General features: G+C 38.2%; 1 protein-coding gene across 1 annotated transcript in view; it reads left to right on the top strand.

Moving 5' to 3' along the window:
• The window catches only part of LOC126458244 (protein O-mannosyl-transferase TMTC4-like), a 148038-nt gene that overhangs the window by 85658 nt on the left and 48520 nt on the right, over positions 1-13860 (top strand). Inside the window, exons 8-9 of the mRNA XM_050095143.1 lie at positions 3050-3249; positions 3593-3700. Coding sequence (XP_049951100.1) covers positions 3050-3249; positions 3593-3700 — 308 coding nt within the window. The remainder of the gene's footprint in view (positions 1-3049; positions 3250-3592; positions 3701-13860) is intronic.

Here is a 13860-nt window from a genome sequence, read left to right as displayed (position 1 = left end):
AGCACATGCACAATACCAGCTCAATACACCATGCATTTGCCAGCAGGGTCTTAAATATGGGAGCTCAGTGCATTTTTGTGTGTATTCACCTGACAATGGCCAGAAGACTATGTGCCAAAATATTGTGGCAGCAAGTTGAAGAAATGCAGCAGTTCATCTGAAATATTGGAGAACATTAAATCTATTTCTGCACATCTCATTGGCTACTTAAAATTATCTTCAGAGTAAGTTGCAGACAGGTACGTTTAAACGACACTCACATGTAGCTTTTGGCCACAGCATTCGTCAGTAAAGAGAGAAACACACACAACGTTCATACACACAAATACAAGCAAGCACACCTCACACACACACACACACACACACACACACACACACACACACACACACACAACTGCCAACTCCAGCATCTTAGGCCGGAAGGTGTGCTTACTTTTGTGTGTGTGTGTGTGTGTGTGTGTGTGTGTGTGTGTGTGGTTTTTTTTTTTTTCTCTTTTTCAGTGAAGGCTGTCGCCAAAAGCTTTATGTAAGTGTCTTTTAACTGTGCCTGTCTGCAACTTGAAATGTCTTCTTTATGGTAAGTAGCAATCTATCTTGTCCTACATTGTTGATATTCCTACCTGGAGTTTCCATTGTTTCATCTTCGCACTAGCCACTTGAAACTAAGTGCCCTGGTACATTGCCATTGCAGTATAAGAAGTGGGGTGAAATTGTTTTTAACCAGAATATAGCTCTAGCTCCCCCCCCCCCCCCCCCCACTCCTACCCCACATTATTACTAATACATACTAAGAATTCTTTCTCAACCTGTTAAATAATTGTACATGTACCACCTGCTAATGTATTTAATACAAAAGGAATTTAATGGTGTGATTCCACCAAGAATGTACAGGTTATTGCATTTTTATGTCCACCTTGTGAATAATAAAAATAAATATAGCAAGGACAGGCCGTGACACACTGTAAATATGAAGTAACAGTGTGGGAAAAACATAAAAGAAAAGTGATTAATTGCTTATCTTTGGGATACTTCTTGTTGTTCTGGATATGTAGATGTGCATTTCATGTTGCAGCATAACTGGTGTAGATGGTAGTAGAAGTTGAAAAGGGTGGGAAGGGCGAAGAGGTGGAAGAGGGGAGACTTAAAAAGATTGCAAAGAGAGGTGATGGAGTAGACAGAAAACAACAACATGGTGGATTCCAGCAACGAGTTATGGCCTCAGACAGGATACACATGTGAAGGGAGATGTGCCAAGCAAGAAAGTGGGAGCCTGCCACGAAAATGCCCAGAGAACTGGAAAGGGGAGTACAGTGTGTAGCCTAAGAAAGATAAAATAGTAAGGAAAACAAATAGAAATGACTGGGGAAAACTAGAAATTCAAAAGGAAGAGAAGAATGGACAGGCCAACACAAAGACTAACAGAATTTAAGTCTAGGGACATTGCAGGGGAGTAGAATATGCTGGAAGAGCACTTATCATATGAGCAGCTCAGAAGATATGTTTCTGGGAGGAACCAATGTGACATGAGTTGCAAGGCAACAGATGAAGTTGAATATGTTGTCACAGACAGTGTGTTCTGCATCTAGGTGAAGTAGACCATTAGCTTCTCTTCATTTCCAAACCACCAAGTGAGGTGGCGCAGTGGTTAGCACACTGGTCTCGCATTTGGGAGGATGACGGTTCAATCCTGCACCTGGCCATCCTGATTTAGGTTTTCTGTGATTTCCCTAAATCACTCCAAGCAAATGCCAGGATGGTTCCTTTGAAAGGGCACAGCCGACTTCCTTCCCCGTCCTTCCCTAATCCGATGAGATCGATGACCTCACTGTCTGATCTCCTCCCTCAAAACAACCCAACCCCATTTCCAAAGCTGAGTTATCATCTGATCTGAAGTCAAGTGCGAAAGAGAGACTTGATCTTCAGTCCCTCATCTGTAATACAGGTATTCAGTTGTGAAGTATTCCAGTACATCATCGTCTAGCTTTCAGGTTATAAGGTTCCTAAAGCCAGTGTGAAAAGGAAATTGGATGTATCATACCCTAACCAGTGAAATTACCTCAGATTACTAATAAAAAAAGTAAAAAAATTAAAAAAACACTACATCAACATGATTTTATAATGACGACAACATTTTTCTCCTTTCTATTCTCTCTCTCTCTCTCTCTCTCTCTCTCTCCCTCTTCCCCTCCCCCTCCCCCTCCCCCTCTCCCTCTTTCCCCCTCTCCCTCCCCTCCCTCCCTCCCTCTCTCTCCCTCCCTCCCTCCATCCATCTCTCTCCCTCCCTCCTCTACCTCTCTCTTTGTGTTTTTATTACTTCTCTCATCATCATTATTGTTATTAGTATTAGTTTTTTCTGTAATATTAGGTGGACGGTAGTTGTAATGGGTGGCTGTAATTGATAAGTTAACAACAGTAAGGTTATAGCTAGTTCTTAGAAGGGACAAGTTTATGGGATCCACACTGTCAGAGTTAGGTTATAGCTAGTTCTTCAATGAAACAATTGTATAGGAACCCACACTGCTGGGACAGTTGTCCTCCAGCAGGTAACTTGGCCACTAGCATATTAGGAAACAACAACCAAAATGTGTGTGTGTGTTTTTTTTAATAACATGTTTCAAAATTTAATGTGTAAAAAATGGTCAATTTATTTAGCTAGGTAAAAGAAGGTTAAAGATCATCAATCAGTACAAGGGACATAAATGTCATGGATATGAGTGTTGTAAGCACAGAGGAGAATATTAAAGTGCCTGTGTGAGCCTCCTATGTATTGGCATTGCAGCTGTTATGTGTAATATATATTGGAGCTCTGTGTTTGAAAGCAGGTGCTGTACAAGGATGCTTTAGGTGAACACCTAAACAGCACATAATAAGCATAAGCTTAGACATTGTCTCGGTGTATGAGCAACTAAGAACAAGTTGCAGTCATTTTCCTTTGCCACCACCCTTTTATTGCTGTGCCCCTGCATGTATCACATATTTTTTTTGAATACAGTAGTCATTTGCTTGTGCTCTGCTACTTACATTGTTATTTACTCTCATTTATGTACAGGTAGGTTTTCTTTACCTGCTGATTGCCTTTGGTAGCCGTGCAACTCGAAGGAGTGCACAGTGGAAGACAGAGGAGGTTCTTTTTGAGAGTGGTCTTAATGTCTGCCCCCTTAATGCCAAAATTCATTACAACATCGCCAAAAAGGCAGGTGATGCTGGGCATAAACTTTCAGCCATTGCTGGCTACAGGACAGCTCTCAGGTAACATGCTCAAAACTTCCTGTGTTTTATTTTAATTTCATTTGACAGTTATATGGGAATCCTCTGTACTTGAAGTAATAGGTGAATTTTTATATTGCTCTCACCCCATCAAAATTTTTTTACATAAATGAAAAGAGAATCTTTTATGTGTATTTCATAAATTTGTAATGTTTTCAGCCACTTGTAATATTTTTTTAGTGTTAAGGTCCAAAACAGAATACATAATATTTGTGATGAACAACTTTGTAGACTATACTGTTTCTCTGCATTGAAACTAAATGGTGTTTTTTTTTTTTTTTTTTTTTTTTTTTTTTTTTTTTTTTTTTTTTTTTTTTTTTTGCAGGTTAAATGAAGAATATGATCAGGCAATGAACAACTTGGCCAATATGCTCAGAGATGAAGGACAGTTGAATGAAGCAGAAAGCCTCCTCCGAAAAGCCATATCGTTGAGGTGAACTGAAACTTTTGATTCCTAAAATGTAAATTGAAGTACTGAAATATTTTGAAAAATTTGAAAAAAAAAATAGTTTCTATATCAACAATAATGAATCAAGCACCTTCTAATTTTGCTGTAAAGTTATGAAGGAAGCAAAAGAAGTAACTTCCAGTTGCTCAATATTTGTGCACTTGTTACTGAATACAACCCAAAGCTATTTCACAACTAACAGTAATAATCTTGTGAACTGTATAATGTGACATGTTCTGAAGAACCAGACTTCATGTGCATAACTAAAATACTAAAGGAAGTTTCAAGTGAGGTAGTCCTTCAGTTGCCTTTTTGATTTGATTTGATTTTTTATTGGTCCAGTTTTATCATACAGCACAAATTGTACAATTGATATTGGACAGGTCAAAGATAAGTTATAATAATACTTAGTATTAGCAGAATAGTAGGCAAATTAAAAATAGGTGCCTATTACAATTAATTTTGTTACGTGTTCAGAAATTCTCCGACAGAATAGAAACAGTGCTTTATTAGAAATGCCTTTAGTTTAGCTTTAAATATTGGATGAGTAGCATTTTTTTATTTCCTCTAGTATCTTATTGTGTAGTATTACATCAATGTTAATTATGCTCCTCTGATAAGTGGTTTTTCTGTGATATTTTTGATGTATATTTGATTTCCCTCTGGTACTATAGTTGTGTACGTTTTTGTTCTGTAGCAATTTGCCTGTTTTCAGGAGGTAGTCCGTAGTGAACAAGATAGTTTCATAAATGAATAAACTTGGAACATTTAGAACACCAAGCTCAGTGAAATGGGATTTACAGGACTCTATCTTTTTAAGGCCACAAATTATTCTTGGCGCTCTTTTTTGCATTCTAAAAACCTTTACACTTTGAGTTGAGTATCCCGACAAAATGATCCCATATCGGACTAGTGAGCGGAACTGTGCATAGTATGCCTGCAATACTGTTGTTTAGCTTGTTGTAGCCTTTAAAATTCTTAGGCCATAGCACACAGATGATAGTTTTCTAGACAAATTATTTATATGTGTATCCCACTTTAAGTCTTGCTGAACCCATAGGCCCAAAAATTTTGTGACACATTTTTAGGGTATCATTTTTTTAATTGTGGTTGAATAGACATTTGGTTAGTTGGAGGAATTAAATGAAAATCGACACACACAGTTTTTTCAGTATTTATAATGAGTTTGTTTTTTGTGAACCACTCAGAAAGTCTTTTCATAGAACTTTCTGCCGTGGACTGCAAAGTTTCTGGACTGGATCCAGTGAGCAATATGCTGGTGTCATCAGCAAACAGGATAGTTTTTGTGGGACTCGTATATTCAACTAAGTCATCCACATAAATCAAGAAGAGTAGTGGACCTAAGATTGAGCCCTGTGGTACCCCATATTTTATTGGTAATTCACTAGAAAGAAAGGAGTTGTTTCTTGTTTTATTCACTTTGTTGAAGTGATACCTTCTGCCTGTGGGTTTTTACGTATGAACACAACCAGCTATGTGCTACACTTGTTACTCCTTGTCTTTCTAATTTTTGGAACAGAATGTTATGGTCCAGGACGTCAAAGGCTTTTGATAGATCTAGAAAAATACCTGCAGCTAATTTATGTTAATCAAGGGATTTTAAAATGCAGACTGAGAATTCGAAAATTGCTGTCTGTGTAGATTTAGACTTTCTGAAACCATGTTGTTGTACTGTAAGAGGTGCATATTTATTTAAGAAACAAGAAACTTAAAATCCTGCCATAGAAGAGTTTTTCTAGAAGGAACTTAACTGTGACATGGGTTGGTAGTTTGATATTTTTTCAGAAGAACCTTTTTTTAGCAGTGGTGAAACTTTTGCTATTTTAAAAATATCTGGAAATACACCCGTTTTTAAAGAGAGGTTGAGAATGTTTGCCAAGGGGTTTGCTATGTGGTGAGCACGTGCTTTTAATATGAAATCAGATACTTCATCAAGACCACTTGACATTTTATTGCTTAATGATTTAATTTTACTTATAATTTCATTGGGGTTTGTTTCATAAACATACAGTGTACTTGAATAAGGTCTTCAGCTAGTGAAGTGAAGTATTCACTGAATTTTTCCACAACTGAATTTGGGTCTGTCACTTTTGAGCCTTCTAGTGTTAATGATACATTCTTTTTCTTTGGCTCTGAACTACAAGTTTCTTTCTTTATAACTCTCCACGTGGATCTCATTTTGTTACATGAGTTTCTTATCAAATTGTCATTTCACATAATTTTTGCCTCTTTGACTACTCTACCATAGATTCTTTTGTAGGCTTTTGAATAATCTGCGAATTCTTGGGTTACTCTATATTTCTTACAACAGTACTGCAGAAATCTGTTTCTCTCACTGGAAATTTTTATGCCTTTAGTTACCCATTGCTTATTATTGTTAGGTTTTACTGTTTTTACTACTTTTGGAAATGCTATATTAAAGTAGTGAAGAAAGATGCTCTGAAAACTTGTGTACGTGCTATTAAAATTGTTCTGAGTGGCAATGCTTTCCCAGTTTTCCTTCACCAGTAAGAGATTAAAAATTCTAATGTTATCTTCAGGTTAACTACTTTTTTGGAACTGCTTCTACTTGTTGGCATTTCTATATACAGCAGCTGTGCCTCATGATCACTATAACCCATGTTCAGTACTCTGCTTGTGAATCTGTAATTTGTTTCTGAGATGAATATTTGGTCAATAATGGAATCTCTGCATTCTGTTAATCTTGTATGGGTAATGTGTTGTGGGGTTCATATTGAATGTGTTGGTCATATTTATCAAAGCATCTCTGGTGCTGCTGTCTTTTGAAAAATCAATATTGAAATCCCCACAAAACACTATCTTCATATTTAGTGTACTGATCCTATTCAGCAGAACCTCTAGTTTATTCATGAAGACTAGCAGGTTTCCACTTGGTGCTCTATACATGTTAATAACTATGAAATTAAGCTCTGGCAGTTTAGTAATGGAAAGTTCAAAGTCTTTTTCAATTGAGTCAATTTAACTTTTACTGACATCACAGAACTTTATTTGTTCTTTCACAAAGATAGCAGAGCCACCATGTTTGGAAAATTCTCAGCTAAAATGATTTGCTAATCTATATCCTGAGATTGAGGTTGATTTTACTTTGTCATTTCATAGCCAATGTTCAGTAATGCAAATTATGTCTACATTTAGTGATACTGGAGTAGTGCTTCCAACATGGAAATTTTATTTGTGAGTGATTGAACGTTATGGTGTAGTATAGCAAAATCTGGGTATTTAGTAACTTTAGTTGAAACGGTTTCTGATTCTTCATCTAATGGCATTTCTAATACAGCACTTACCCTAAAAAATTTTCGGTATCTTTCTTGTGTGTGGCTTCTGTTTGCTGGTGGCAATCAGCAGGTGAGTTAACTTCTGGAGCTTGCTTCATCCACATCTGTCCCCTTCGGTTCAAATTATTTCGTAATTTTCATTTGGCTGATGACTTGATTGTTTGTTTCTCGACTAATCGGTTTAAACCACTTAGTAATTTCTAGGCATATATCCTCATTTCAAACTCTTACACAAATGCATCTTCAATAGGATGACACAAGAGCAAGAATGTAGCTTCAGTTCTAACTCTGACATGATCTCATTATAAACTGAGAGAAGTTTTGACATTCCCTTCCATTTATAAAACTCACTCATATAACGTATTCACATACTTATTCAGTAATAGCTCATTACACTTCAGTCATATACAAGATTATTTTTGATCAAAATCATAGTATTGTATTATACTGATCAATGAACTATACAATACTGATGTTTTGTTATCAGTCAGAAAAGAATCATAAAAGTACATCAAACATTGGAAAATACAGGATGGATTGTAACAGCATTACACACACACACACACACACACACACACACACACACACACACACACACATGACCGCAGACTCAGGCAACTGAAACCACATTGCGAGCAGTAGCTAGCACCATTGCATGATGGGAATGTCTACCAGGTGGGGGTAAGGAGGAGGTGGGAAGGGGGAGGGATAGTATGGTGGGGGTGACAGACAGTGAAGTGCTGCAGGTTAGACAGAGGGCAGGGGAGAGGTGGGTTAGAAGGAGTGTAGGAGAGAGGTGGGGAGGGAGGCGCAGAAGTAGTGGAAAAGGAGAGAAGTAAAAATACTGAGTGTGATGGTGGAATGATGGCTATGTAGTGCCGGAATGGAAACAGGGAAGGGACTGGATGGGTGAGGATAGTGACTAATGAAGGTTGAGGCCAGGAGAGTTTCGGGAATGTAGGATTTATTGCAGGGAGAGTTCCCACCTGCACAGTTCAGAAAAGCTGGTGTTGGTGGGAAGGATCCGTATGGCACAGGCTGTAAAGCAGTCATTGAAATGAAGGATGTCATGTCTAGCAGCATATTCAGTAACAGGGTGGTCTGCTTGTTTCTTGGCCACAGTTTGTTGGTGGCCATTCATGTGGACAGACAGCTTATTGGTCATCAGACCCACATCGAATGCAGCACAGTGGCTGCAGCTTAGTTTGTAAATTACATGGCTGGTTTCACAGGTAGCCCAGCCTTTGATGGGATAGGTGATGTTTGTGACCGAACTGGAGTAGGTGGTGGTGGGAGGATGTATGCGACAGGTCTTGCATCTAGGTCTATTACAGGAGCATGAGCCATGAGGTAAGAAATTGGGAGCAGGGGTTGTTTAAGGATGGACGAGTATATTTTGTAGGTTTCGTGGACAGCAGAATACCACTGTGGGAGGGGTGGGGAGGATAGTGGGCAGGACATTTCTCATTTCAGGGCACGATGAGAGGTAGTTGAAACCCTGGTGGAGAATGTAATTCAATTGCTGCAGTCCTGGGTGGTACTGAGTTATGAGGGGAATGCCCTTCTGTGGCTACATGGTGAAACTTATGGAGGTGGTGAGAGACTGTAAAGATAAGGCACAGGAGATTTGTTTTTGTACAAGGTTGGGAGGATAATTGCGGTCTGTGAAGGCTTCAGTGAGACCTTCGATATATTTTGAGAGGGACCACTTGTCACTACAGATGTGACAACCACAGATGGCTAGGCTGTATGGAAACAGCTGGAACACCCAGTTGCTGTGCGCATTGCGCAGCACAGTGTTCTTCATTTTAATGACTGCTTCAGAGCCTGTGTCATCCGTATCCTTCCTACCAACATCAGCTCTTCTGAATTGTGCAGATGTCAACTCTCCCTGCAATATATCCTATGTTCCCGTAACCCTCCCGCCCTCAACCTTTGTTTGTCATTCTCCATTAGCCATCTATCCCCTACCCTGTTCCCACTCCACAGCCTTCTATTCCACAAACATACCCACAATCTTTTTACTCTCCTTTTCCGCTCCATCCTCTCCTCCGCAGCCTCCCTCCCACCCCCCGCCCCCACCCCACACACCCCCCACACCTCGTCTGTCTAACCCCCTGACAGCACCTAGCTGCCCTACGCCCTACCCTCTCTCTCCACCTCATCCCTGCGTGCTCCCAAAAACAGCACTTTACTGTCCCCCACCTGTACCCTTCTATCCCTCCCTCTTCCTGTCCTAGATTCCTCCTTACCCCCACCACCCAGGCTGTTGCTCGCATCATGTGCTATTGCTCACAGGCTGGCCTCAGCAGCCAGAGACAGTGATCCTGTGTGTGTGTGTGTGAGTTGCATTTGCTTGAATGTGCGTGTGTGTGTTGTCTATTTCAGAAGAAGTTCTTCTGATCTAAAGCCTGTGTGTTTGGTAGTTTCTTTGTTGTGCCTGTCTGGAACTCAACATCTTTGCTATATGGTGAGTAGCAATCTGTCCTTTTCATAATATTGTCTTTATTCCATCCTGGATTTTCCATTGTTTAATTTCTTTTGTTTCATCATATATTTCTTCAGTCTCTTAATTATCTGTGGAGCTAGATGGCATATAAACTTGTACGACTGGGGCTTCATGCCAATTCATATAGTGTTCTAATTACAACACGTTCTATTTTAACTCATTGTATTTCATATCCTGTTGAGCAAACATCACATGAACTTACAAAACATAAATGTGGCAGTGGAGGTGAATGGCTAATTCCCTTAATAATCAAACATCCAGCCACAGCATTTAGATTTATTTTTCATGTGTTGTTTTTGTAATATATTGGGGATAGATTTTATGCTTTTTGTATTACAAAAAGTTTTAAATATTGAAGACTCAGATGTTAACAAGAGAAAGCAAGAAAGAGAGTGTTAATCAGATTTTGATAAGGAAGTTTTTCATGAGTGTGTGATTTTTACTCCTTTTAATCACATTCATAGTAAAGTACTTCCATAATTTAGTGCATGATTGCTATATTAAACATGCAGTGTACTTAAAAAATCCTGCAGTGTCCACTGTCACCACAGACACCACCACAAACATAACATCTACTTTACCACAATCTGTCGGGAAGCATTTATAATAACCATATAGCATTAGTGCCAAATATGCCACAGTGGCTTTACAATGAGTGGAGAACAGCAATAAGTGTGAAAGTTATTTTTATTTCAACAGTAAGATTAGGGGAGATAAACTGATACTTGTGTAGGTTGGTGTACTATCAGACTATGTATTATCTCTCTCCCATAAAAGGTAAAACATGCAAAAAGGTGAGTGTTGATCCATAAATTGATTTAAGCCAGTATTCCTCAGCCAGTAATAATTTAATAAAAATTACATTAATATATTTTTAAATACTGTAGTGTGTGCTGTATGTTAGCTTTGTTGTTACATTTGTGCCTCTCCGTTTCATTGTGGAATAGTAGTCCCCCTGTTGTATTATATTGTATTGTATTGTATTTATTGGTCCAGTAAATCTTACATGTACAGTACAGCACATCAGATATTGGACAGGTCAAAGTATATCTTATAATTAAAACACTTTAGAAACTAGAAAATTATGTTCACAAAATTTTACAGCACTTCATATACTGGGCAAGTCAATGTGTAAGTTATAATTAAACCACATTAGAAACTTGAAGTTTACAACTGAATACATGTATAAGCCAATATTAACGATTAAAGTATTTGCATGATCCTCACTTAAGCTCTAAGGATTTTTGAGGAACTCTTCTACACTATGAACTGACATGTACACTAGAGAATTACATTCACAGAATTTTACTTCATATACTGGGCAAGTCGCTATACAACTTATACTTGAACCCCATTATAAACTTGAGAATTACATCTGAATGTATTTATAGGCCAATATTAATGGTTACAGTATTTGCATAATCATCACTTAGACTCTCGAGGATTTTGGAGGAACTCTTCCACACTATAAAAGCAATGTGTCAACAGATATTCTTTTAATGCTGCTTTAAAATTTTTTACATCTGTCATTACTTTAATTTCTCTTGGCAATTTATTGTAGATAATTTTTCCATGGTGTAATGTTCCTTTTTGGCACAAACTTGTTTTTGTATGGAGTACATGAAAGTCAGTTTTCTGTCTTGTATTATGATGATGAACATTTTCATTTTTGGGGAGGATACTAGGATTTGTTATTGTATATTTCTTTATAAACATTGCACTTTCAAATAGGAAAATACATGGAAGGGGAAGAATCCCCATCCTTTTAAATAATGGTCTACATGGTTTGTTCCTTTTTATTCCAGCCATGATTCTCACTATTCTTTTTTGCATCCTGAAGAGTTTTAGGCAGGATGGCGAGTTACCCCAAAAAGTGATCCCATATTTTAGGACAGAATGTATATTAGAATAGTAAACTGTCATTAGACAGTCCTTGTGACAGCAGTTTTCTAGCACTCTCATTAAATAACACATGGTACTTAGCTTCTTTAATATGTTGTCAATGTGAGTTTCCCATCTAAGATTATCCTGTAGCCAGACCCCCAGAAATTTTGTATTAGGCACACTTGCAATATCCGTGTCTGACATCTGAATTTTTATATCCTCTTCAATGTTTCTCTTGATATTATGAAAATTTAATGCTACTGTTTTGCTTTTATTTATTATTAGTTTGTTTTGGTTGAACCAGTTTACAACATTTGTTAATGCTTCAGACAGTCTTGTCTGTAGTATCTCTGCAGTCTTCCCGCTGACTAATATGCTTGTGTCATCTGCAAACTGGATAGTGCTATGGTACTGGTTGGCTGATGTTGTTGTTGTTGTTGTGGTCTTCAGTCCTGAGACTGGTTTGATGCAGCTCTCCATGCTACTCTATCCTGTGCAAGCTTCTTCATCTCCCAGTACCCACTGCAACCCACATCCTTCTGAATCTGCTTAGTGTATTGATCTCTTGGTCTCCCTCTACGATTTTTACCCTCCACGCTGCCCTCCAATGCTAAATTTGTGATCCCTTGATGCCTCAAAACATGTCCTACCAACCGATCCCTTCTTCTAGTCAAGTTGTGCCACAAACTTCTCTTCTCCCCAATCCTATTCAATACCTCCTCATTAGTTACGTGATCTACCCACCTTATCTTCAGCATTCTTCTGTAGCACCACATTTCGAAAGCTTCTATTCTCTTCTTGTCCAAACTGGTTATCGTCCATGTTTCACTTCCATACATGGCTACACTCCATACAAATACTTTCAGAAACGACTTCCTGACACTTAAATCTATACTCGATGTTAACAAATTTCTCTTCTTCAGAAACGATTTCCTTGCCAATGCCAGTCTACATTTTATATCCTCTCTACTTCGACCATCATCAGTTATTTTACTCCCTAAATAGCAAAACTCCTTTACTACTTTAAGTGTCTCATTTCCTAATCTAATCCCCTCAGCATCACCCGATTTAATTTGACTACATTCCATTATCCTCGTTTTGCTTTTGTTGATGTTCATCTTATATCCTCCTTTCAAGACACTGTCCATTCCATTCAACTGCTCTTCCAAGTCCTTTGCTGTCTCTGACAGAATTACAATGTCATCGGCGAACCTCAAAGTTTTTACTTCTTCTCCATGAATTTTAATACCTACTCCGAATTTTTCTTTTGTTTCCTTTACTGCTTGCTCAATATACAGATTGAATAACATCGGGGAGAGGCTACAACCCTGTCTCACTCCTTTCCCAACCGCTGCTTCCCTTTCATGCCCCTCGACTCTTATAACTGCCATCTGGTTTCTGTACAAATTGTAAATAGCCTTTCGCTCCCTGTATTTTACCCCTGCCACCTTCAGAATTTGAAAGAGAGTATTCCAGTTAACGTTGTCAAAAGCTTTCTCTAAGTCTACAAATGCTAGAAACGTAGGTTTGCCTTTCCTTAATCTTTCTTCTAAGATACGTCGTAAGGTTAGTATTGCCTCACGTGTTCCAACATTTCTACGGAATCCAAACTGATCTTCCCCGAGGTCCGCTTCTACCAGTTTTTCCATTCGTTTATAAAGAATTCGCGTTAGTATTTTGCAGCTGTGACTTATTAAACTGACTGATGTTAGGTCATTTATATATATCAAAAATAGGATAGGGCCCAGTACCGAGCCCTGCGGTACTCCATATTTTACTGCTTTATAATCAGAATAGTGTCTTGTTGATTTATTTTCTTTGTGAAAATGTATTTCTACTACTTGCTTGCGGTCAGTAAGATGTGATCTAAGCCAGCTGTTAGGCATACCTCTGATACCAATTCTTTCAAGTTTCTGCAGCAATAGAGTGTGGTCTATGATGTCAAAAGCCTTAGACAGATCAAGGCATATGCCAGTTACTTTTTGTCCACTATCAATTTTTTCGAGTACTTCACCCAGAAATTCATATATTGCTGTTTCTGTTGATCGGCCTTTCCGGAAGCCATGTTGGGTTGTGGATAATATTTTGCACTTTTCTAGAAAATCTAGCAACCTCTTATGAAAAATTTTTTCTAGTATTTTAGAAAATGTAGATAGCAAGGCAATAGGTCTATAATTGGCTATGTCTTCTTTCTTACCCTTTTTGAACAGTGGTTTTAGTTTCACTGTCTTTAAGCAGGAAGGAAAGACTCCATTTGTTAATGAACTGTTGAAAATGTGGGCTAATGGTATTGCAATGAGGTCCCCCACATTTTTAATGACATAATCTGGAATCTCATCCACACCTGTTGAAAATTTTGTTTTTAACTCTCTTATTGATAGTATAATTTCCTTAGGGTTGGTTGGAGTAAGAAATAGAGAGCTGCAGTTTCTATT

The sequence above is a fragment of the Schistocerca serialis genome, chromosome 2 (assembly GCF_023864345.2).
Source record: "Schistocerca serialis cubense isolate TAMUIC-IGC-003099 chromosome 2, iqSchSeri2.2, whole genome shotgun sequence".
Lineage (NCBI taxonomy): Eukaryota > Metazoa > Arthropoda > Insecta > Orthoptera > Acrididae > Schistocerca > Schistocerca serialis.
This window is presented reverse-complemented; position numbering and strand designations above follow the sequence as displayed.